The 26577-nt window shown below is 40.0% G+C and overlaps 2 protein-coding genes across 13 annotated transcripts in view; one reads left to right on the forward strand and one right to left on the reverse strand.

Moving 5' to 3' along the window:
• The window catches only part of col22a1 (collagen, type XXII, alpha 1), a 129798-nt gene extending 121797 nt beyond the window's left edge, over window positions 1–8001 (forward strand). For 2 of the 7 annotated variants that reach the window (XR_015515654.1, XR_015515657.1), the window contains 12 exons: window positions 37–90; window positions 181–234; window positions 319–372; window positions 503–574; window positions 782–817; window positions 896–940; window positions 2048–2227; window positions 2307–2373; window positions 2445–2627; window positions 2708–2785; window positions 2920–3893; window positions 4076–8001. Coding sequence is in view for 3 of the 7 variants with exons in the window: in XM_087293833.1 (XP_087149959.1) it covers window positions 37–90; window positions 181–234; window positions 319–372; window positions 503–574; window positions 782–817; window positions 896–940; window positions 2048–2227; window positions 2307–2373; window positions 2445–2627; window positions 2708–2785; window positions 2920–3113 (1017 nt within the window). In the remaining 4 variants the exon portion in view is untranslated. 7 annotated transcript variants of the gene reach the window in all.
• A 3096-nt stretch (window positions 8002–11097) lies between these two features.
• Window positions 11098–26577, reverse strand: part of col9a1c (collagen, type IX, alpha 1c) — a 61221-nt gene continuing 45741 nt past the window's right edge. For all 6 annotated transcript variants that reach the window (XM_087295275.1, XM_087295273.1, XM_087295272.1 and 3 more), the window contains 16 exons: window positions 26085–26138; window positions 25912–25965; window positions 24624–24677; window positions 24409–24453; window positions 24266–24319; window positions 23919–23972; window positions 23484–23537; window positions 21371–21442; window positions 21243–21278; window positions 21087–21131; window positions 20957–20989; window positions 17489–17635; window positions 16793–16847; window positions 16138–16332; window positions 14099–14176; window positions 11098–11784 (listed from right to left, as the gene is read on the reverse strand). In XM_087295275.1, the coding sequence (XP_087151401.1) occupies window positions 11585–11784; window positions 14099–14176; window positions 16138–16332; window positions 16793–16847; window positions 17489–17635; window positions 20957–20989; window positions 21087–21131; window positions 21243–21278; window positions 21371–21442; window positions 23484–23537; window positions 23919–23972; window positions 24266–24319; window positions 24409–24453; window positions 24624–24677; window positions 25912–25965; window positions 26085–26138 (1230 nt within the window). In that variant the 3' untranslated portion in view covers window positions 11098–11584. The remainder of the gene's footprint in view (window positions 11785–14098; window positions 14177–16137; window positions 16333–16792; window positions 16848–17488; window positions 17636–20956; window positions 20990–21086; window positions 21132–21242; window positions 21279–21370; window positions 21443–23483; window positions 23538–23918; window positions 23973–24265; window positions 24320–24408; window positions 24454–24623; window positions 24678–25911; window positions 25966–26084; window positions 26139–26577) is intronic.

Genomic DNA, 26577 nt, shown 5'->3' on the forward strand with positions numbered 1-26577 from the left:
AGGCTTCTGTTAATAATTGTTGTTGTATCATATTAGGGTGAAGAGGGGAAGCAGGGTGTTCCTGGACGTGAAGGTCAACCTGGGAAAGACGTGAGTGAAGCTTCTGTCCATCTCTGTATGCAGATGTTACTAAATAGATAAAATGCTGTTGGTTTTAATTGGTGTGCTTGTGTTGTTCAGGGGAACTCCGGACCACCAGGGCCAGAGGGCATGAGAGGACCCCGAGGAGAATCTGTGAGGAAGCATTTCATCTTTTCAATCGCTAAATAAAACACCACCGGTTATTATACTGTTTGGGTCACTTTTTGTGTGTTTTAGGGCCAGCCAGGAGAACAAGGACCAACAGGCAAGCCTGGGTCTCAGGGAAATCCTGTGAGTTTTATTTCATCACGTGAAAACGGGTGGCCATATTGTAAATCGAGTTGAAATCATTCACAAAAATCGTCTTTCGCGTCATATAATTCATTAGTGGAAATGACCATGCTGCTTTACTATGTTTTAGGGTCAACCAGGACACAAAGGGGAAGCAGGGAGCCCAGGATTACCAGGCTTCCCAGGTCCAAAAGGGCCATCGGTGAGTTGAGACGTTGGATCGGTTCTGATAGATTTTTTTTTTTGTTCTTGTATATCAGTATCATTAGCAAATTGCATAGCTGTAAAAACAAGTAATTCTGTAGAAGCTAACAGCAGTCTCTAGTAGGTGAAAATGAAGTGTTTTCACTGTCTGCCTGCCTAAGCATGAGCACTGTAAATATATTTAGACTATGTGTCTTTCTTCTAGGGTCCGCCTGGACCAATTGGCCCTGAGGGAAAACAAGTAAGGGATGGTTCTTTTTAAATTAATATTTTAGTACCACTTTTTATATTATTTGAACTAAACTTGTGTTTATCACAGGGCATGTTAGGAAAAGCTGGAGACCGAGGACAGAAGGGAGAAAAGGTTTGCATGCATAGGTCCACCTAATCATCTATCAGTCCATAATTTAACCATTCATACCCCCACCCACTAATACATCCATCCCTCCATCAGTCCTTCAACCCACCCAAGAATCCATTCATCCATCCAGTTGTCCATCCATTTGCACATTCACCCACAGATTTATCTATCTAATCAGCCTTCCATATATCAACTCAGATCATTCACTTACAAGTTCATCCATCTGTTAGTCTATCCGTCCATCCATCCACAGACTCAAAAATTAATTCATCAGCATGTCTAGATCTGAGCAGTTGGTTGGTTGATTAGTTGGTTGGTTGTCGTACGAACAAATGAACAAACAAACCAAATTTCAACACTGTTTGGTAGCAGCTTCAGGACATGAAGCACCACATTTATCAAGTGTTGTCAATTAAATGCTAACATATCATCCCAAGCCTCCATTGCTAATACCTAAATGCCATTTTTGAGGTAATAGCAGAGATTTGAGCCATTGGTTGGTTGGTTGAACAAACTAACGAACGACTAACAAACAAACCAAATTTGAACACTCTTTGGTTGCAGCTTCATGACATAACCCACCACATTTATCAAGTGTTGTCCTTTAACTCCTAACATATCATCCCAAGCTTCCATTGCTAATACCTAATTGCCATTTCCAAGGTAATAGCAGAGATTTGAGCTGTTGGTTAATTGAACGAACGTACTAACAAACAAATGATTGAACAAAACAAATTTCAACACTGTTCATCCAGTCATCCATTCACAAATACAACCATCCATTGATACATGATCCATCCTTTAAATTAGGGGTCACCAATCTCGGTCCAGGAGGGCCGGTGTCTCTGCAGGATTTAACTCCAATCTGCCTCAGCACACCTGCCTGGGTGTTTCAACTATACCTAGTAAGACCGTGATTAGCATGTTCAGGTGTGTTTGATTAGGGTTGGAGCTAAAATCTCCAGGATACTCAAGGAACAAGTTTGGTGACCACTGCTTTAAATTATCTATCCACCTACCCATCAGTTGTCCTTCCAATCACAAATCCATCCATCAACATATACCTCTAGAAGCACACCAGAACTTGTATAACTTTGCTTGTTCCTGCAGGGCGATAATGGAATAAAAGGAGACAAGGGACCTGTCGGAGATCCAGGTATTCCGGGTAATCCTGGGTCTCCTGGCAGGAAGGGTCACACAGGAATGATGGGCATGTCGGGACCCCCAGGGGAAGTGGGTCCCGCTGGGCCTCCTGGTACTCCAGGAATACCCGGTCTTCCAGGTCTCAGAGTAAGTCTAGAATTTTTAGAATTTTTAATAGAATTGGTGTTGTCGGTGATATATTAAAGATTATTTTGATGATTTTAAGGGCGAGACACCATCACTGGAACAAATGAGGCGGCTCATTCAGGATGAACTTTCTAAGCAGTTGGATGGTGAGATTTGTTTGGTTTAGATATTTAGATATTTTAGTTTAACTTTCTAAACTTTCCATTGATTTTCATAGCTAAGTTGGCTTACCTGATGGCTCAAATGCAACCGGCTCATATCAAGAGCACTGCTGGCCGCCCTGGTCCACCTGGCCCACCAGGTAAAGATGGGTCTCCTGGCCGACAAGGTCCTACTGGAGAGCCTGGAATGCCTGGACAAAATGGAGTAGAAGGACTAAGAGGTCCTGCTGGTCCTAAAGGTACCAGAGAAGATCATTTAAACTGAAACTTGGGTTGATTCATGCAGCAAAAATTCCTCTAAAAATAATCTGTTTTAAAGGTGAACGGGGTTCAAAGGGTGAAAAGGGAGAGGATGGTGTTGGACAGAGAGGAGAGCCTGGTCCGATTGGGCCCATGGGTAAATCACCTGTTCAATGCCCAGATTTACTGGCACAAACTATGTATTTAAATGAATTGTAAATATTTACTGATACATCAAATATGTGAAATCTTAAAATTATTGGTGTGTTAAGATCATATTTTGTACCGCAGGTCCTGCAGGTATGCCTGGAGATGGAAAAGACGGTCTTCCTGGAGCTGCAGGTGCTCAGGGAGAGCCTGGCAATCCTGGTCCTCACGGTCAGCCTGGACCTCCCGGACCAACAGGGCAGTGTGACCCCTCACAATGTGCCTACTATGCCAGTCTGGCATCAAGACCTCACACCAAAAACGTCAAGGGGACTTAAAAACAACCTCACAATCCTGAAAACCTATTTATAAACTTGGACAATCAGTAAGCCAAGAAGATCATCTCTAACATCAGGAGATCTCCAGAATCTGAGAGGTGTGTGAATATATGTGTATGTATGTGTGTATGTGTAATAGGCTTTTCACTATGGTAAAAAAAAAACAACCACTTTTAATTCTGGGTTAATTAATGTTGCACACTTGTAGCTGTACTTTCAACCCAGGGTTGTGAAGTCAACCTCAAAAGCAGGATAAACCCTGAACAGTGGTGCTAAGTGTTTACGGTGTTGAGATATTGTTTTACTAAGGTGGTATTTATAACATACACCATTTTACACTACTACAGACAATCACATACATCAAACTTTATATATCTGACAATGGGCTAATCCATTGATTTGCAACCAAAGTTGTGTATCCACTATTGACACGGCATAAAGCACTACATTTGTCAAGTGTTGTCAATTAAATGCTAACATATCATCCCAGGCCTCTATTGCTAATACCTAAATGCCATTTCTGAGGTAATGGCAGAGATTTAAGCCATTGGTTGGTTGGTTTTGGAACGAATGAACAACTAACAAACAAACTAAATTTCAACAGTTGGCTAGCAGCTTCATGACAAGACAGACCACATTTGTCAATTAAATGCTAACATATCATCCCAAGCATCCATTGCTAATACCCAAATTTCATTTTTAAGGTAATAGCAGATTTGGTTGGTTGGTTAAACGTACGAACGATGGAACGAACAAACCAAATTTCAACACTGGCTGGTAGCAGCTTTATGACATGACGCACCATATTTGTCAAGTGTTGTCAATTAAATGCTAACATATCATCCCAAGCTTCCATTGCTAATAATATTAGCAGAGATCTGAGCCGTTGGTTGGTTGGTCGGTCAGTTGAACAACCGAATGAACAAACGACTAACAAACCATATTTTAACACTGCTTGGTAGCAGCTTCATGAAATAAAGCACCAGATTTGTCAAGTGTTGTCAATTAAATGCTAAAATATCATCCCAAGCCACCATTGCTAATACCTAAATGCCATTTCTGAGGTTATAGCAGAGATTTGGTTGGTTGGTCGGTTGGTCTGTCAAACGAACAAACAAATGAACGACTAACAAACCAAATTTCAACAGTATTTGGTAGCAGCTTTATGACATGACGCACCACATTTATCAAGTGCTGTCAATTAAATGCTAACATATCATCCTAAGCTTCCATTGCTAATACCTAAATGCCATTTTTGAGGTAATAGCAAAGATGTAAACCATTCCCTGCTGAAAAATCCAGCTTAAACCAGCCTAGGTTGGTTGGCTGGTTTTAGCTGGTCGACCAGGCTGGTTTTAGAGGGGTTTTGGCCATTTCCAGGCTGGTTTCCAGCCATTTCCAGCCTGTTCTTAGCTGGTCAGGCTGGAAAATGACCAGCTAAATCCAGCTAACACCAGCTTGACCAGCCTGGTTTAAGCTGGACAAAGCTGGTTTTGGCTGGGATCCCAGCCTGACCAGCTAATACCAGGCTGGAAATGGCTGGAAATCAGCCTGGAAATGGCCAAAACCCCTCTAAAACCAGCCTGGTCGACCAGCTAAAACCAGCCAACCAGCCTAGGCTGGTTTAAGCTGGTTTTTTCAGTAGGGTTGGTTGATTGGTTGGTTGAACATACAAACAAATTAACCAACAAACCAAATTTCAACACTGTTTGCTAGCAGCTTCTATACTAATAGTGAAGCTGTAACTTAAACTGGTCCTAAAATAGCAACACATGTTCTTTAGGGAACAGAATAATTAGTAACTCTTCTTGTTTTTACAAAAGTGATTAAAGGTTTTGGTGACTGAGCAAGCATCATTTTGATAACGTCACTGTACTTGCCCAATTAATGCATTAACCCCTGTAAACATGCAGCATGTACTAGTAGCATATGCAAAGTTACTACCCCGGATTGATGGCTAAATCTTCATATAGTGTGAAACATGTTAACCCAGGGTTAAAAATAGCCTATGTTTAACCATTTTTAAGTGTGGAAAGCTCATAAATGTCCTGCCGGTCAGAGTTGGTTATGATTTTTTTTTTGTTTTTTAAAAAAAGGGGTGGGTGGTTATTAAGTTTAAAGTCTTTTAAATGACTCAAATGAAGACTTTCAAGGGTTTTAATGTAGCAGGATGAGAATTTGTGATTCCTGTAATGAAAGAAAAGACCCTCATATTGTTGTAATGACGTCTCTTGCCGTTGCGCAGCTCACACTCGAGTTCTGCTGACGGCGTTTACTGCGCTCATTAATCAGTAATCAGCAGGTTGATGGGTTGTTAGTGATGTCTGCATCAGGTCAGGATGTGTTTATTAAGGCTGGGGTATTCTCTACTTGAGTTTCATTGATGAAGCGCTCGATCCTAAGGGGAACGTTCCACTCCATCAATAGAACATGCCAATGAGGATCAATGGAGGTCCTGCAGGTGATGGAGAAATGCATCTCTGCTCTTTTTAGGATCTATCCCTTCTGTAGCTTTGCATCAGCCCATTCTTTTTCGTTTCAAATCATTAAACTTGAGTTTGCCAGAACTGAAAGGCAGCTGCTCAGTTCGGTGGCCTGGTTTGTCATAAACGATAAGTCTGCAGAACTTTACACCACTGACGCCGCTTCTAATGCCATTTGGAATAGCTTTTGTGCAGCACTTTTCTTTAAAATGGCATTGCCGTTGAAGGTTTGGGAACACCGAGTCCTAGCATGAGCGTGCTTAGCATTATTTGTGCTATTAGAGCCTTCAGATAGATCGATTCTGCAAACTGCTCCCTTGTGAGCTAATGAGAACTCTAAAAGGAGAGAGACTCTCTTCAGCTCATGAACACAAGTGTAACTCATCTTTAACTGATGAGCATCAATGAGGTCAAGAAGAAATCCATGCCATAAAGGCTATCGAGCGTTTAGGAGTTTTTAAACGAGATGTAGACGTCTGAAGTTCGGTCCAGCGTTAATGTTACAAACACATGTGGATTACAATGGCTGGGCGCTCACATTTCTTCCGAAAGGCTGTAGTTTTTTCCTTGAATGTTGGTCCTCTTCTCTGCTGAGTGTCCTGTTTGACTCCGCTCCGAGTATTTCTCTGCTATGACGTGCGTTGAATCTGTTCCGTGAGGGTGTTCGGCTGGCTAATAGGCTGCACCGGCCTGAATTCTCTTTTGGACATGTCATGCGTTGCCTCCTCGAGTGTATCTTCACTCCTTCCTCATATAGCACCTTCAGACAGGCGGGATATAGTGTTTTAAATTTCACTTCTTTGTCCTTCAAAGCCTTACGCCCCATTCACAGGGGCTTCACAACAGACAACGCTTGACTGAAGGCGTGTCTGAAGTTGGGGCTAAAGCGATCGTCATAGAAGCGTCAGCCAAGGAAATTCAGTCAGCAATAGGCCACTGTCTAGCTGGTGTATTTGCATACATCGATCTGATTGGCTGACGCTTCTGTCGGCGCTTGAAAGTTGAGCTAGTCCCAACTTCTGCATCGAGCAACGTCTCTGAAGCGGCGCTGACGGATCCACAATGCAGTTCGGCAACACCAACCGTTGATGCTGACGCCCCGTGTGAATGGGGCATTACGTACCTCTCTGTATTCCCTTCTCATCTGCAGTACTTCTGGGGCGTAATCGTTGTCAAAGCTGATTTGTTTTCCTTGCCACAATTGACCGGGGTTGTGCGTCAGCGATTGTGTTTCCCCGAGCGCTCTGTGGGCACGTTCAATTTGTAGTGGCGTGTCCGGTAGATTCAAATTTTCTCTCATAAAAAGTTCAAGAAATTCAGCCGTCGTCTTGAAATCCTTTTCCGCCCCTTCGGGTATTCCATATATATTGCGTTTAGGATTTTACTCTCAGGCCATCCAAGATTATAGGAACTTTTTTTACTTCAAGAGAACCGTTTCTTGCACAGACCGATTGTTTCCTTTAAAATGCTGAGCTCATTTATGTAAATGAATGCTGCTTTTATAATTATCTACGCGCTATCATGTTCTCCTCAACTTTATTCAGATATATTTTGACGTATGCTCGTGTTAAGATTGGCTTCTCCAAGCCGCTAATGACTGTATAATTAAATTATTCTAATGAACTACAGGTGCAGGTGATGTAAAAATAGTATAATTTATGCATGAGGTAATGTTCCTGTTTATACTGATTCTGTTGGTGCTATGATTAATCTTAATTGGGTTTAGGTATGTGTGTGGAGGAGAGAGTGTGGGAATGAAGAATGGATTGGCTTATGAAGTTTATATACCGCATACAGTGTTACTCAGCGATGAACTTGCGAGTTTGTAGGTTTTATTCTTGCAAATGAACGTAACAAGAATGAGAACATGTTTAGCATACAAATCAATGGCCATATCTATAACTATGTTCGATTTGTAAGGCCTAAGGTTTTATAAATAGCTTTACATCCTGTTTTTTTCCCTGTGAATTATCAATTTGTTTACATTATTACACTTACAATAGACTCCTGACATTTGGTGCTAAAATCTAGGAAATCCTGTTTCTGCCACAGAATAAAAATGATATTGCTACTTAAAGTTCTAGCACTATCTTCTCTACTCCTCCATCTCTATTGACTGGGTTTTGTTTTTGTACCTTTTGCTGGGTTTGCTCATTTATAGCTTAAAAATAAAAAGTTGCCTTTACTATTGTTTCCTCTGGACTTTTATAAACACTCTTATCGCCATCTGTGCAAAGCTCTGATGTCATGACCATCGAAAACTAGAGCGCTTTAACCAAAATAGTCTTTAAATTAGTTGCAATAATTGTTTTGTGCTAACTGACATCATCCTAAATGCTGTACATGGAGCTTAAGGTTTGATGAATTACAATTGTGTGTTAATAAAAGCATTTTTTGCCCTCCAAGTCAGCTTGGGATTATTCCTTTTTGTCAGTGTTTATCTTTAAATGACTGTACACTTGTGTTTATGCACGTATTATCTACAGCAGGGGTGTCCAAACTCGGTCCTGGAGAGCCAATGTCCTGCATATTCTAGTTCCAACTCTAGTTAAACACACCTAAACCAACTGATCAAGGGCTGCATCCGAAACCGCATACTTCCATACTATATAGTACACTAAAATCAGTATGCGAGCCGAGTAGTATGTCCGAATTCATAGAATTCGAAAATCAGTATGCGAGAAGTACCCAGATGACTTACTACTTCCGGCGAGATTCTGAAGTGCACATCCCATGCACGCTGCGCTATCCTAGGATGCCCCACTGGAGAATTCATGAATGGGAGTGAAGCGATGCAACTGGCACAGGTAGGTCATGTGACCATGGCAGAATGCCGGATGTAGTACATACGAATTTCATTCATACTGTATAGAACATACTTTTCTAACAGCAGAGTAGTACGTTTAAATTCAAATGTAGTATCTACTGAGTAGCAGGCGGTTTTGGACGTAGCCAAAGTCTTTCTAGATATACTAAAATCTTTCAGGTAAGTGTGTTGAAGGAAGTTGAAGCTAAACTTTGCAAGACCAGTTTGGACACCCCTGATCTACAGCATGGGTGCGCAATCTCAATCCTGGAGGGCCAGTGTCCTGCATAGTTTAGCTCCAACCTCCTTCAATTCACCTGTCTGGATGTTTCTTGGATACCTAGAAGTAGCTTGATTAGCTGGTTCAGGTGTGTCTAATTGGGGTTGGAACTAAACTTTGCAAGACACCGGCTCTTCAGGACCGAGTTTGGCCACCCCTGATCCACAAGATCTCATGCATGGGCATGTTGACAGAGAGCTCTTATTAATGCTATTCATGACAAATAAGGATTGCTTTCCATGACAAAATGTACTATATAAATGGAAAATTAGAACAGATTGTCTTTTGCAGGTTTTGGGGGTTTTACAGGTATACGATTCCTATTGTGTACATAAGTCCACCAAAATGGCTAATACACAATAATGCATGCCAGGCCAGTAGATGGCGATGTAAAGAAATACCGTGTCCCTGCAGTTCTGAAATACAACATTGTGTATATTTTGATGGTGTTGTATTTGTCTAAAATGTCCCCCAATAAACTCTCTTAGTGTTGTACACTGTGTGTTGAGAGATTTGCATACTACAGACTTCTGGCTTCTTTAATAATTGCAAAGGTGAGTACAGCTAAAAGTTTAGTAAGTTGTTTATTTAAGTGGTACCCATGCCACATCAGGAGAAGCATTCAGTCCTCATGTTCAGCCTTGTGAAGATCTACCTGGGAAAAGACCTGTAAGTCTACCAGCGGTCAAGGCACAAAGGTACCTCACTTAAACTCTTTATCCATTTATTTAACCTGCAACTTGGAATATTTAACTGACTGTCCTTTATGCATTTTTGTTTTCAAGTTATTCCTGCAAGGCAGGGGTGACCAATCCTGTTCCCGGAGATCTACCTTCCAGCAGAGTTCAGCTCCAACCCATGTCAAGCACACCTGCCTGTAATTATTATCAGGTGGTGTTCGGGTCCTAATTAATTGCTTGAGTTGTGTGTTTGATCTGAACTCTGCAGGAGGGTAGATCTCCAGAAACAGGGTTGAGCACCCCTGCTGAAAGGCATTGTGGCTAGGCAGCAGGCCTGAATGTACTGCTGTTCTCGTTCCCTAAATATGAAGGCAAAGATTCTTGTCTTCTGTGACTTCATCTGTCCATTGGACAAAACATTGTGATACAGATCACCACCTCAGGTACTCACTAATCAGTCACACCTACTTCACCTCATTTATTATTTTTGATTCATTTCTTGTGCACCACTTCTACAAATTTTAGACAAAATCTACACTTAGTCTTTACCCTGTTGTATTTTCCAAACTTGGAGGGCCGGTGTCCTGCAAAGTTAATTCCAACCCCAATCAGACACACCTGGGCTAGCTAATCAAGCTCATACAAGGCTTTCTAGAAACATCTTTGCAGGTGTGTTGAGGCAAGTTGGAGCTAAATTCTGCAGGACACCAGTGCTCCAGGATGGAGTTTGGACACCCCGGTTCTAACTGATCCACACACCCTCTATGCATTTTTTCCCACTGGATGTAAATAGTATCTTGTCCAGGCAGTATATTTACTCTCTCCTTCAGTAAAACGTGCTACTCCCTCTAATCCAGGAGTTCTCAACCTTGACCTTCGAGGTCCACTTTTCCAGTTACTCTAGTTCCATGTATAATCTAATTCAACAGGCTAATTAAGGTTACTAGGAAGTTACATCCCTTGGAGTTTGATCACTGTTTGAGCTAAACTTTGCTGGAAAAATGGACCTCAAGGGCAAGAGCGGACAACTGCTTAACCAAACATGGTAAAGCAAAGAAAAAAATGGCAGAAATGAAAAGATCCAGCTGACCTTGACAGACCACATGGCCAAGAGACCTATGCGATTCAGGTTTGCACTGTACACCATCAGGAAGATCAAAGTCTTTTAAACCAAGCTTGCTGTACAAGTTCTCTTCCAAATGTAATTTTTAGGTTGCAGACCCCTTCTTGAAGGCCTTCCAATATGGGCCTTTAAACTTCAACTAAATGCAGCAGAACCGCCGGTCTTACCAGAGGCCATCACACCTCTCTTCATCTCTGCTCAAGATGTCGACCTTACTTGATCAGTCTACATCCCAATGAGAAATCAGAAGTTGGTAAGTACTGAACCATGACAGAGAGACACGTAATCCCTTTTCAGAACTTTTTCAACTCTAGAACATTGTTGTCAGTGGTGTCCAAACTTGTTCCTGGAGGTACACTGATCTGCAGAGTTTAGTTCCAACACAAACGGAGCACACCTGGACCAAATAATCAAGCTCTTACTAGACAATTCTAGGCAAGCGTATTAAAGCTAAAATCTGGAGGACATTGCTTTTTCAGGAACACTGCTGGACACCCATGGATTAGTTGTTCATTGTTCCAAGTAGTCTGAACCATTTCAACAACTTTGTATTGCCAGTATTCTTTTTAAGATAGTCATTTGTTTGTTAAATGAATAAACCGCAGCACGCACTTTGCATGGTGGTGAAAAGCTTTTATTCCAGGCTGCCCTGCTGGATCACACTGTCGTTCTGTTGGCATAGCTTAATGTCTGGCACCATGTCGAACATTGGTCTTTGCAAATCACGTTTTATGACAAATTAGTAAACATGCAGAACTGTAATTGTACAGCATGTACTATGTTTTAAATTAGTTCCCCGTTGATTTAACCGGATTGTGGCCCAAGAACTGAAACGTCAATTTCCAATTAATTTATTTTTGCATTTCACTGTAAACCATCTGACAGGACAAACACATGTTCTTCCAGTTTATGTACAAGGTACAACAATAAACCATGTAAATTGGATCCACCATCAGAAGCTGCATCCGTACGTCTTTAGACAACTGTCACATTTGTTTTACTCGCCGTTTGAAGTCTCAAGTTTTTTCGGAAAAGGACTGACTCTGAGCTCCCGATGATGACTGTGATGAAGGTTTCTAGGACATTTCTATTGTTCTGTTCATGGACCCTTGATGTTGACAGACTTTTTGCCACCAAGCAGATAAAGAGGTTGAGGCCTGTAGCAGTTTGAAGGATCGCAAAGACCAGGTGCACCAGTGGCTCCTCTTGCTCCTGGTGTTCCTGGGGTCCCATTCAAACCGGGCTCTCCTTTGGCACCATCCTGACCATCTTTACCAATGCCAGGCTTGCCAGCTGGTCCTGTTTTGAAGTAATCACAATTGATAAAATTAGAAAACATTTATACATAAATTCAACATATGATGGACACTCACCAGCCACTTTATTTGGTACACATGCAGGGTTTCAGTGGGGTCTTACAAAAAGTCTTACATTGGTTTCCCTTATATTAAGGCTTTAAAAAGGCCATCGTTTGCTCACTGTGCTTGAGAATGAACACATTATATCTGATTATACCGTGACTTTCACTTTTGAATTCTCTTAGGCAACTGCAGGAGTATGCACTTGGCATGCTGACTGCAGGAATCTCAACAATCGGTTGGCATAACCAAAGAATTTCTGTACAAACTGTCAGAAATTGTCTCAAGAAAGCTCATATGCTCGTTGTGGTCATCTGAGTCTTGACTTGACTGCAGTTTGCTTTTTTAACTGACTTAAGTTGGCAAGTGCTCACATTCAATGGCATCTGGGACTTGGATGAGGTGTTTTAGGGTGCTTTCACAGTTGGTTCAATTGCCTGGACGGTACTCAAGTTCAGTTGTCCCCTCTTGCCACCTTCTCGGTTGGTTTGTGTTCACACTGTCTTTTTTGCCTTTTGAACCCTGCTACGCTTGCGTCATTAAGCCGCTGCTTTGTGTACAGCTGTTGCCAAGTGACAGACAGGAAAGCAAAGCGCCAAAGTGAAAAGACGTCTGCACATCACCGTTGTTTCTCTTTACTGAGCCTTTTGGTTTTGGACACACGAAAAGCGACTCGCGTCCGTCTGCTGCAAAAATATTATAAACAATCAGAACATAACCCAACGTCTGCAGAAGCTGTTTTTGGAGAAGACAAGCAGACATTATCAATGTGCTTGCCCTGGCTCAGTCCCGATGTGGCGAGATGGATGCTCTTTAATTTTTATTTTTTCCTCAAGTGCCACTAGGGGGCGCTGCTCCGGCCGATCCTTCCTATTGCTTCCAGACAATACTTCCGGGGGTCGGGAGGAAGCGGAAGGTCAGGTAAACAATCGGAGTTAATAAAAAGAGGCAGAAAAGGACAGAGAGGGGCTTCTTTTTTTTTTTTTGGTGTCGGTCCTTGTATTTGGTGGTAAAGAATTGGAGAAGGAGGAGAAGAACGGTGTAAGGTGGAGAGCTGTTGGTTTCAATGAGTGTGTGAAGAAAAGAAACTGAGGGGTGGAAGCGATTTGTGGACGTGGTGACCAGGCGGCTTCTCTAGTATTGTGTGCGAGGGGTCTGAAATTCTCATAGAAAAGGTGGACCTGTGCAGAACGGCGTCGGTGTCCCTGGGTCCTTAACTATTGTCCATTTGCACCCATTCATACACCCACACATATGGAAGCATACGAGTAGCATAATTCAATTCAAAATGTAATATGCAAAATGGCAATGCAATATGTTAAATGGCAATGTATTTCTGTATTTGAACTTGCATTTTCCAAGACATATGAGCAATGTTTGGTGCAGAAGGAAAATGTAAATTAAATAGCATTGTTTGCATTTCTCATTTCAAACACTGTTTTAATATGTAAATTGTATCCACATTTTAAAGCTACATAAGTAGCAAAATTAAATTGAAAATGCTATACACAAACTGAATTTGATGTGAATAAAGTACAAGCAGAAACTGTATCAAAATGATCATTTAAATGTTATTTGTCCTAAATGCATTTACACAAACGCAGGATTACATTTTCAGCATAACAGCATGGGATGTGTGTAGCAAAATTAATTTTAAAATGTAATACGCAAAACAATAATGCAATATGTAAATGGCAGTGTATTTCAGTATTTCAGTTAGCATTTTCCAAGACATATGTGCAATGTTTGCTGCAGAATGAAAATGAAAATGAATAAAACATAATGCATTTTCATTTAACACATCGCGACGAATGAAAGCCGATTTGAAATTGAAAATGCATTCTGGCCTGGCCACGCCCACAGACGGCCGCCGTTGCTGCAAGGCAGGTTTTACGTTATGTCGTCACAGCTGCAGCGAGGACTATTTGGGACATTTGGCAGCATAAACATGGCAAAGTCTGTTCCTCAGCGGCTTCGTGAAGCTGCACGAGCCCTCGAGCGTGAACTGGGAAATACTTTAGAAAACCAATCACCTCCTAGCTCAGTAAACGTGGCTTAAGGTTTGATATTCCCGCACGCAGTTTTAGGGATCAACTGCAAATTACATCGTGTATATGAACCTGCAGATGTCTTTCACTGGTAATTGTTAGTTATCTGAACCATATCCAGACAGATCATGAGCTAGCATGAGTTAAAGCATCTACATCCTATGCAGTGGTACTTAAATATGAGAGATGAGATTTGGTTTTTCATACCTTGAGGTCCAGGTTCACCAGGAAGTCCTGCAATTCCAATTCCATTATCTCCCTTGTCACCTTTTTGTCCTGAATCACCTACAGAAATTCATGAACATAGCAACAAATCAAGTCCCACCTTATCATAAATACTAAAGATACAACTTTACAAAAATTGTGTAAACATAGTCTAGTTCAGGGGTCACCAATTTTGGTCCTGGAGGGCCGGTGTCCCTGCAGGGTTTAGCTCCAAATTGCCTCAACACACCTGCCTGGATGATTCAAGTATACCTAGTAAAACTTTGATTAGCTTGTTCAGGTGTGTTTGATTAGGGTTGGAGCTAAAATCTAGAGGACACCGGCCCTCCAGGAACAAGTTTGGTGACCACTGGTCAAGTTGATTGAAATAAATAGTTTTTTTTGGCAATAGCTGCATATAAACCACATGCTGAATACAGGTGTACTGAAATTTATGAATTCTAATAATGGTTTTCAGGACATTTCATGCAGACATTTGTACCGTCAAACACCCTGCTAGGCTTGATCGAGCATTTTCCACTAGAGCTGCATTCATAACCTTCAAAAAATAACATCTCATCGTCGGAGATTCTGCAGGAATAATTGTGGTAGATTGAGAAGCATTCAGGGGCTTTTCTAATCATCCCGTTATTGCTTCTCAATCTCTGTCTCATTAGCAAGCCTAGCGATCCTCCTCGGCTCAGTGGCAATTAGCGCAGACTGCGCTCACTGTACAGCAACCTCCGCTTCAGAGGACAAAAGAACTGCAATGCTCAACATTCTGAAAGCCGCTACCCTTGAATGACCAGAACAACAGCAGCTGATGGAAATCTGTGCTAATGCACCTTTTGAAGTATCACATGAGAAACGAGAACTTGAAGAAACCGTTGATTAAAAATCCCTTCATTTGCTAAATATTTTGACGCTCACTTGAGGTGGATTTGAACTTGAGTGAAGCGTTAATGTGAAAGAATGAGCATTTCTCAAATAAACTCTGACATAGCAAACATTAAATACAGTAGTCAGCTGTCTCAATGTCTATGCTTGACTTGTTTATAGCTGGTTGCTAGGCTACCAATACTACAGTCAGCCTCTCTAACAACTTAAACTTATTTGCATTTGGGATTTTTTCTTTTTTTTGCAAACTTTGGAAAGATTTGCTTCGAATTAAAAACCCAGCTATTCTGTGCTTACAATTTAAGACAGGTAAATTCGCTCGAGGCCAAATACAATTATGAAATAGTATAAAAATAACTAATTCTGGAGTATTTAGTAGTGCACAGTACAGGATCTTAAGGAAGTTTAACAAATGATAATAGTATAATTTCAAGAGTTCACACTCAGATCTTGCTTGATGCTATTAGCAGGTTTGGCATGCTGTCCCAGGAGAGAACCCTGAGCTCGGAAATAATTGAGCTCCCACCTGGTCAATAGGCATATAAGGGGGTCCAAGATCAGGTAGATCTCGAGAGCTCTTCCTTGTAAATGAAGGAAAAGGAGGAGATGGGGTGGAAGGGGGGATTCTTCCAAAACTAAGGTAAGGTAGTAGAGCGAAATCAGTCTATTTATTGTAAGCTTAAATCAATCTGATTGGATTATTGCTGATTACGGAAGAGAGGCCAGCTGCAATCAATCACATCACGTGCTTCTCTCGAAATTGGCAAATGGAAACCAATTTCTGATGCCTGATTTTCAAGTGTCGAGCAAAAAAAATCCATATTTACAACTGCTATTAACATGCTTTCATTACCAATGGATGTAGTTGAGAATAAACAAACTTAAACCATTTAGATCCCATTTACATTTGTATTTAACATCGTCCACTTGCTACATATAAACTCGACTTTACTAGTCAAAACAAGTCTATTGCTGTACTACTAGTGTCTAGAATCAGACTTCATCCACGTATTTGCTTGATGTAGCTTACCTCTATTTCATGCTTGCTTGATCTCGAGAAGTCACGGGCAATAAAAATAAAAAGAATTCTGCATTCTCAAGACTTTCTCAAGTTGAAATTAAAGTACTGAATCAATCGACATTACCTTTGGCGCCTGGCTTTCCAGGAAGGCCGTAGTATCCTTGAGGTCCCTTGGGGCCCATGACTCCTCTTGGTCCGGCTTCTCCAGCAGGACCTGCAGGTCCCGGGGGTCCAGGTGGCCCCATCAGTCCTGGAGTCCCTGGGGCTCCAAGGGGAAGAGGTTTCTTGGCTAATTCCTTCTTGTAGGCATCTAAATGTTCTGTTTGGTACGATACAATATAGATTAGTTCTTCTGTTACAGCTAAAGAAAAATACAGCTGATGTTTTGTGAATTCTGATTGAAACCGCTTGTCAAACAAATATATATATATATATATATATATATATATATATATATATATATATATATATATATATATATATATATATATATATATATATAGGCAAGACCTTGATTTTGTCTATGAGGAATTGAATGGATGATTGCAGTTTGCTATTGGTGGATCTCGTGTGATTGATATGTTGATCCCGCCCTCACACCAGTTAACATGTCATTATAAATAAAGGTATAACAGTTAAAAATAGTACTTTAAAAATGATTTTTTTAAATTAAAGATTAAGAGCAAATACTAAAAATTATGCGCACTTGTGCATTAAAAACAGCAATATTCCTTTTAATAAAGTAAATTTAGATTTCATGACTGAAAAAGTTGTTGTACCTTCAACAACAGCTGAACAGATCTCACGGATCTTCTCATCTTGGATCTTGGGCCCCTTTTAAAAACATTGAGAACATCAATGGCTGGACGAAAATCCTTTCTAAAGAAACAACATACTGTACGTTCTAATCCAGTGTTTCTCAGCCACGTTCCTGGAGGACCAACCACACTGCATTACAGGTCTTTCAGTGTCTGCTAATTAGCTGACGATCTGAATCAGGTGTGTTTGGTTAAGGAGACATAGGCTGCGTCCGAAACCACCTACTACTCAGTAGGTACTGCATTTGAAATTAAACGTACTACTCGGCCGTTAGAAAAGTATGTTCTATACAGTATGAATGGGATTCGGACGTACTACATCCGTCATTTTGTTATGGTCATGTGACCTACTTGCGCTTTACTCCCATTCATGAATTCGCTCGCAGGGCATTGCGGGATAGCGCAGCATACATGGGATGCGCACTCCAGAATCTCGCCGGAAGTAGTAAGTCATCCGGGTACTTCTCGCATACTGATTTTCAAATTCTATATATTCGGACATACTACTCGGCTCGCATACTGATTTTAGCATACTGTATAGTATGGAAGTATGCGGTTTCGGGCGCAGCCATGGAAAATGTGCAGAGCTGGCAGTCCTCCAGGAACCTGGTTGAGAAACACTGTTCTGATCAATGGTGTAAGTGAATCTGCACTGACAGGTAGACCTCTGGGACCAGGAGGTCCCACCAGTCCTCGTTCTCCTTCAAGACCTCTGGCTCCCTGTGGTCCCGTCAGACCCTCATGACCCGGCTGTCCTGGACGCCCATCAGCGCCTGTAGCTCCTCTCTGGCCTTTCTCACCACGCTTACATCAATCAAAGAAAAGAGAGGGATGAAAAACAAGCACAACGCAACTAGATTTGTATTCCCAGAAGAAAATGTGAGTATGTGAAGTATTTCTTTATAAAAAGTTTGAAAATAAATAAATAAACACATTAATTGATTTAAAATCCTATTCAAAATAAATACATAAAAACCGCATCTTTTTAACTAATTATTATAATTTGCAAATGCACGCTAGGGTTGGCACGATACTCAAATTCGGTACCGATATTTTAAAAATGTCCATTTCCCGCTAACATTCAAGCGCGTTCTTAAATTGCTGATTTGCCATTGTGTTGACATGCTTAACAGAAATGACTGTGAAGCAGGGCCGGAGTGAGACTCATTTTCAGCCCTGGAGTTTCAAGCCAGACCGGCCCACCTCAGTTCACGACTGATTCCAATTCAGTTTCTAATGGCACTATCACGTCTTTTTCAAGAAAACTGCTGCTTTAGAAATTCAAATGTTCAACAGTCCTAACAGTATTTTATGTCTTAACAATAAAAATGAAAAAAAAAAAGATATTTTCAGGGGACATTCGAACACGGGTTCGCGGCACAATGGCACTATTACAGTGAGAGTAAAAAATAACTAATGACTTGCGACCCTTAAGACACAGCACTAGTTTCTTTTGATGGCTCAATCTTTTTCTCCCGTTTTTAGATTTCTGATCAAGTTATGTCAGATTTATTAATGTAGTAAATCATTTGATTTTCATTGAGCAGGTGTAATATTCATTTTATTCGAATTCTTATATTTACTAAGGTGCCGCTGTTTGGGGTCGATAGTTACATTACATCATCATTAACGTTAGTTAACCAGCAGGCTGCATTTTTTCTCACGGGGCTGCGTGAAAATAAATAAAAAGAGTGGCACTGCGGCAAAATAATGAATAAAAAGAGTGAAGCTATGGTCAAATAAATAAATAGAAGAAAAAAGTGTGACTGCTGAGAGTGCAAGCAGCTAGAGACACCGGCCCTCGCGGCCAAAAAACAGACCAGCCCACCGGGAATTCTCCAGGTACTCCCGATTAGCCAATCTGGGCCTGCTGTGAAGGTCATCAGTTTACCGAACTCACCGCTGTTTACTAAGTGTAACCCCAGATACAGGAACACTGGAGCGTTTCAAAGTCATGTCGATCAGCTGATTTTTCTATAAGCTATGAATTCACTGATAAATTGCAGCTTTAAAACGCTCCAGTGTCCCTGGATCTGTGGTTAAACTCAGTAAACAGCGGTAAGTTCGGTAAACTGAACACCTTCGGAGCCAATCACAGTCATTTCTCTTGAGCACATGAGCACAATGGCAAATCAGCGCTGTTTAAGAATGCACTCAACATCGCTCGAATGTTCGCTGCGAAATTAACGTTTTTAAAATTTTTAGTAATGATTGGTACCGAATTGCAGAATCGTGAGAACTCTAGTCCACGCACATATCTAGACGCTGAATTACTCCAACATTTTTATATTAGATTACTAACTTGTAAATTAACGGTAATTGAAACTAATTAATCTAAAATGATAATAACACATTTTATTATTATTATTTATAATCCGCTTTCCTCAGAATCAAAGTGCCAACAAAAGCGTCAACACAGTAAAACATAAAATACAAAAAACACAGTTAAAAAAGAAATCCTCATACATTATAAGCAATACTATAAAGGGGTTTAAAGAAGTTTCTTAAAACAGTCCAGGGAACTGAACTCCTGATGTTTGTGGGAAGAGCATTCCGCATTTTAGGTGCACGGTATGAGAATGCCCTACCTGCCATGGTGCTGAGTTTGCAACGAGGCTGAAACGATGAGCCCCGAGGCAGAAAGTAAATAACGAGAAGAAGTGGATGTAAATATCAGATCACATACAGTTGAAGTCAGAATTATTCGCCCCCCTAAGGATTTTTTTCTTTTTTAATTATTTTTCCAAATGATGTTGAACACAGCAAGGTAAATTTTACAGTATATCTGATTTTTTTCTCTTCTGGAGAAAGCCTTATTTCGGCTAGAATAAAAGCAGTTTAAAATTTTTTATAAAACATTTTAAGGTTAAAATTATTTGCCTCTTTAAGTTATATTTTTTGATAGTCTACAGAACAAACCATTGCTATACAATAACTTGCCTAATTACTCTAACCTGACTGGTTAACCAAGTTACCCTAGTTAACCGTACGTTCACACCGAAAGTGGCAAGAGCGTCAAAGTAGTCGGAAGTCATTCATTTTCAATGAGAGCCAGCGGCGATAATCGGCAAGGAGCAGCGCGGCGTGTCTTCGCCGGCGTGGGCGTCGAGGAGAGTTGAAATCAAGTTAACTTTATGGTATGAGCTATGACGCAGTTCGGTGGCAAGCAATCAGAATGAAGACGTCCACCGCTTGAGAGGAGATCAGAGAACACAGACCTGTGAACTTTGGTTCTGACCACAATTGTTCACAAGGGTTTGATGATTGCGATCGCCGGATTTCCAATTATTTACGATGTTTTCTTACAGGAACATGCATTACATAAGTTACTGGTGAGTCACTGATGTGCATTAATGTTATATATATTTATCTTAAAAATAAATCTCACGCAACGTGTCAAAACAAAACAGTATAGCGGCTTCAGGATACTTCAGACATATGGACGCATAGTGGATAAACAGAGCAAAGCCACACCACACGCAACTTGATCTTCCATTGTTATATGAATTTGATAAGAAGTGCGCAACATTTTCACGCTAGAAACATGTTTTATGCAGGAATGTATCTGATATGCTGCAATGGCTCCTTTAAATACGAGATCAATGTAGCGAGTTTTGACGCTCTCGCCGGCGGAGCTGAAGGCAGACAGCGTTGTCGCCAGGGTGGCCAGGCTTTCGGTGTGGACGTACGGTAATGTCACTTTAAGCTGTATAGAAGTGCCTTGAAAAATATCTAGTCAAATATTATTTACTGTCATCATGGCAAAGATGAAATAAATCAGGTATTAGAAATTAGTTACTAAAACTATTATGCTTAGAAATGTGTTGAAAAAAATCTCTCTGCTAAACAGAAATTCAGGGGGGCTAATAATTCTGACTTCAACTGTATATAATCAGGAGCAGAACCATGAACCGATTTATATGTTAAAATCAATGTATTATAAAAAGTAGTAATTGCATCAATACAATAATTGAAAAAAAAAATCTAAATTATTAAATAAAAAATATAGGTATTTACTATAATTTCTTTCACTCGTTAATTTTTTACATTAACACTATTTTCCACAACCTAAACACTAAATAATATAGCTGGTATGAGTGTTTTATGGTGGTATGCGCCACTTACCTCTCCCTTGGTTCCAGGAATACCCGTAGGCCCCTGTAAAGCATTATTAAAAACCATCAAACCACTGTACACCAACTGGAATACCATAATTACAGGGCGTGCTGGGGATGTTTCTATAAATATGGCGAACCTGATCCCCCTTCACGCCTGGATCTCCGGGAACACCTGGATCTCCCTGCAAACCGATGAGAGAAAGATGTTAGCCGAAAATTACACAGTGTTCATAGGAAACAGCAGGCGTTTAATGCAGTCACTGAGTGCATGTTTGACAGGCTTTTTAATTTACCTCGCTTCCTTTAGGACCGACGAGACCCATCGGGCCCTGAAAGAACAGAAAGATTACAGGATTTCACATAGACAGCAATAATAAGCTCTGCTCTGCTATGAAGGATTATTGTAATGAAGGAAGCACACCTGGTCTCCTTTATGACCCGTGTGACCCTTGATTCCACGAGGACCCATGAGGCCGTGGTCTCCTTTTTCTCCCTGGGGAAGCCGTCAAGAGTACAGTAACAATCATTAATTTTACACTCTATTCAGAATTCAATGTATTCTATGAGTAGTTGTGCATGTAATGTACTATTAATGCTAATAACAGCTCTGAATTAGCATAAGGAGGTAAGACACGTAGCATTAGATTGCTTTATTTATTTGCAGCTTCGAGTCTTACGACCAATCACAAGATTTTCTGTTGAGCTCAAGAATGCAGCAGCCAATGAGAGGAGCTTATTTAGTGCTGAAAATAGAGTATATTCTATTGATTAACGCCTTATAATCACTACCAATAATGTTTCTACATTTTAAAAATGAAAACATTCTATAGTAGTGCAGCTGTAATGAGTTTTTTTTAATATACACTCACTTTATTAGGTACACCTGTCCAACTGCTCGTTACGCAAATTTTCAATCAGCCAATCACATGGCAGCAACTCACTGCATTTAGGCATGGTCAAGACGATCTGCAGCAGTTCAAAGCGAGCATCAGAATGGGGAAGAAAAGGGATTTAAGTGACTTTGAACGTGGCATGGTTGTTGGTGCCAGACGGTCTGGTCTGAGAATTTCAGAAACTGCTGATCTACTGGGATTTTCACACACCACCATCTCTAGGGTTTACAGATAATCGGCCAAAAAAGAGAACATATCCAGTGAGTGTTAGTTCAGTGGGTGCAAATGCCTTAATGTGAGAGGAGAATGGCCAGACTAGTTCCAACTGATAGAAAGGCAACAGTACGTGATGTTCCTGGTGTTTTTTTACAGGAACATGCATTATATAAGTTACTGGTGAGTCACTGATGTGCATTAATGTTATATATATTTATCTTAAAAATAAATCTCACGCAACGTGTCAAAACAAAACAGTATAGCGGCTTCAGGATACTTCAGACATATGGACGCATAGTGGATAAATAGAGCAAAGCCACATCACACGCAACTTGATCTTCCATTGCTATATGAATTTGAAGTATTTCAGTAATTAAAATAACTACTCGTTACTACTGAGGTGTGCAGAAGAGCATCTCTGAACGCACATTGAAACTTTGAGGCAGATGAGCTACAGCAGCAGAAGACCACACAGGGTGCCACTCTTGTCAGCTAAGAACAGGAAACTGAGGCTACAATTTACACAGTCTCATTAAAATTGAACAATAGAAGATTGGAGAAACTGGTCTGATGAGTCTTGACTTGTGCTGTGACATTCGGATGGTCAGGTCAGAATTTCACATCAACAACATAAAATCATGGATCCATCCTGCCTTGTATCAACGGTTCAGGCTGGTGGTGGTGGTGGTGTAATGGTGTGGGGGATATTTTCTTGGCACACTTTAGGCCCATTAGTACCAACTGAGCATCATGTCAATGCCACAGCCTACCTAAGTATTGTTGCTGACCATGTCAGTGCCATTATGACCAAAGTGTATCTTCTGATGGCTACTTTCAGAAGGATAATGTGCCATGGTTTCTTGAACATGACAAAACGTTCACTGTACTCAAATGGCCTCCACAGTCACCAGATCTCAATCCAATAGAGCACCTCTGGGATGTGATGGAATGGGAGATTCGCATCATGGATGTGAATCCATGAAAAATCTGCAGCAACTGTGTGATGCTATCAATTCAATATGGAGCAAAATCCCTGAGGAATATTTCCAGTACCTTGTTGAATCTATGCCATGAAGGATTAAGGCAGTTCTGAAGGCAAAAGGGGTCCAACCCGGTACTAGTAAGGTGTACCTAATAAAGTGGCCGGTGAGTGTAGATTTGACTTAACATTTTTATTAGTTCAATTTCCATAAAATACTAATGGATCAAATAAATTATACATATTTTATTTGAGATAAAAGATAACACGGATGCAGTTAATAAATAATAACTGTAATAACCAGAGGGCAATGCAGTGATTTCAGGGCAATACAGTGATTTCAATATAAAATCATTTTCTGACCCTATTTAGTATATAAATTAGAACGCAGCATTAAGATTATTAATCAAAGCAGTTTGTCCATCCATGTACAATATAAAACCCACCTGGATTCCTTGTTGACCTGTTGGGCCGACTGGACCCTGCTTTCCTGTGTCACCCTGAGAACAAAAGTCTTTTTCGTAAATGTATCGATATTTTTTTGTAAAATGATTATAAATAGTTTTTATGTTAATGTTCCACATCCAAGCAAATTTCAATATGCACTTAATAATAAAAGGGATAGTTCACCCAAAAATAAACATTCTGCTGCTATTGACTTCCATAGTAGGAATAGCAGATACTATGGAAGTCAATGGTTACAGTTTTCCAACATTCTTCAAAATATCTTCTTTGTGTTTAGCAAAAACTGGAACGAGTAAAAGGCGAGTGAATGATGACAGAATTTAATTTTTGGTTGACCTATACACTCAAATATGCCAATAACACTCAAATAAAGTGTGCCAAAAATAATATTTGTATGAATGTGTAAATTGTATTACAGTGGCTCCTTTGGGTCCAGGAGCTCCATCTTCTCCTGGTGGTCCAACGGCTCCCTAAAATATGAAATGAACATCATTAATAATCCTTAAAAACACACACCTCAGTTTTTGAGCATGTATGGTTTCATATCCATTAGAATAATAGTGTTTTGCTGCCTTACACAGCTTTTTCTTAGCATGTTTATTATACAATTTTTTTATCTTGAATGTTTTTTGCTAATATTTGCTAATGTTTTGCTTTATTATTCACCAGTAGTGCCTAATGAAGTTTAAATCTTGTAAATCCGCATTACAAAACAGGGTGGATTTACAGTACAGTAGCACAAAAACAACATCATTTTACTTACATCTTTGCCAGGAAGCCCAACTGGACCAGTAGCTCCTTCAGCGCCTGTATCACCCTGTTACACAGGGAGCGAATGCATGCAAATTACTTTCACATTTAAATGAGCTCCAGCATGTAATTCTTCTCATGTAAATGATGTTCTACCTTTTGGCCTGCAGGTCCCACCAGTCCCTGTTTTCCTGGCAAACCCTATATGCAAGATTCAGGATTGTTCATCAGGGTGAGGCGTAGATTACAAATGAGTGAAAATCTCTTCATTTACAGTTTGTTGGTGTTTTCACTTTATGCCAGGTTTCTTATTTAACAGATTTGTGAGTAACACTGCGTGCACATAACTATACATCAGTTTATTAACTTACCGGAATTCCCACAATTCCTCTGACACCAATGGCTCCAGGCAGGCCTGGTTCTCCCTGTCAGACAGACAGCCAAATGATCTTAATTATCCTTCAGTTTTAGGCCATGTCCACATTTACACAGGTATTTCTTTTTATAATTTATTAGTTTTTCCCACCTTAAAAAAATAAATAAATAAATCCGTCCACATGTAAATACAAAAGCGCACTGTTAAAAGTCTCATGAAGTGCTTTAAAATGTCCATTATTATTCGATGTTTGATGGAATCTCAACTGAAACATAAAGAGAGGGTGGGGCATAGTGTAGCTCCTCCCCTTAAAAAAAAAAAAACAGCCAATAATGTTTTGTTTTCTCAAGGCTCTGCCAGAAAGTGGTTAAGCTGAAAAATGAAAAGCAAATGAAAAGCGTCTTGAAAGGGGCGGAGCATGTCAGATAGTTAAGCACATTTGATTGGTCAAAATTTGATGAGGTGATGTGCTAAAAAATTGTTGATCCATTTAGGTGGAAGTGACAAACTGCAAGCTTTGAACGTTTATATTAGGTTCATATCGTCTAAACGCTAATTTTGTCACTGTTTTGTAGCTTATGGATATCCTTAAAACTGATACTAACATCTAAAAAAAAATGTGATTTAATGTCTCATGACCTTTAAGGCCAATATAAGGCTTTTATGCTGGGTTCACACCTACCGTGAAATTAAGTATTGGCACGAGTAAACTACATTAAAAGTCAAAGCAAACGTGAGAACAGAGGCAGTGCCAACAACATAACATTTGTGACAAGTTTCCCGTAAACGTGTGGAATCTCCCTTAAAACCCAGCTGTGTTGGCCAATCAGAAAGGAGAAAACAGCACACATGCTGATGTCATGAAGCAAAAACTTCAGAGTCCACATGACCACATTGTACCTGGAGTTTTGGAAAATCTTCACACTGGTCTGAGTTTTCAGAAAGTTTCGGTTTCAATCACCGATTTTCGTATGGACAAACAGCAAAGCCATGTACTGAACAAAGTGTTGCATGCAAAACTGTTGCAAACAATTTATTTGTGTTGAATTCAAACAAACAAATTAAGTTTAATAATGTTCAACTTAATTTGTTTGTTTAAATTCGGCGCAAATAAATTGTTTACAACAACTTAACATAAAAAAATTGAGTAACTCCAAAGAATCATCTTTGAATCATTTTGAAAAGGATTTGAAAATGTTTGTTCGTGTGGACAGGGCCTTAATCATTCGGCAAGCAAAAAAAAACTGAATGATTTAATGGGGGTCATTAAAAAAAGAAATCACCTTCTCTCCTGTAGCTCCTGGCTCTCCATCAGCTCCTGGGTTTCCTGCCTCACCCTACACATATACAACAGCATCTTTATCAACATCATAGTTACGGAAAACTTTCTTCCAGCACTATTTTCAGAATTATCACACTGTCAGATTAATCTATTGAAAATTGAACAGTCACTCACAGTGTCACCTTTAACACCAGCAGCTCCCTTCTCTCCCGGAGCTCCAATCGCACCCTAAAACAACACACAGAATTCTTCAGGAAATAAAACAATAGGTGCATCCCAAATCACATACTTAAACTCTATGCTATGCCATATCGTAGTATAAATAGTGCATTCCCACTGAAAAATTACATTTATTATAAAATGTTTGGTCATCTATTTGATTTATTTGGCAACCAACAAACATTCCCTAAAAAAATTGTTGAATTTTCATTTAGTAAAAACTTTACTGTTTCATTTGAGATGATACTAAAGTCATAAACTACATGACTAAGTGTATATGTGCATAGTGTAACAAGTTCCTGTTTTTAAAAACATATTGATGAAAAAAAGATTGCTATTTACTAAAATAGCAATCTTGTAAACTCCTGAAGTATTTATTAATTATGTATTTATTATATATATATATATATATATATATATATATATATATAATTGTTGTATATATATA

Source organism: Danio rerio, chromosome 19 (genome assembly GCF_052040795.2).
Source record: "Danio rerio strain M-AB ecotype USA chromosome 19, GRCz13ab, whole genome shotgun sequence".
In the NCBI taxonomy this organism is placed as follows: domain Eukaryota; kingdom Metazoa; phylum Chordata; class Actinopteri; order Cypriniformes; family Danionidae; genus Danio; species Danio rerio.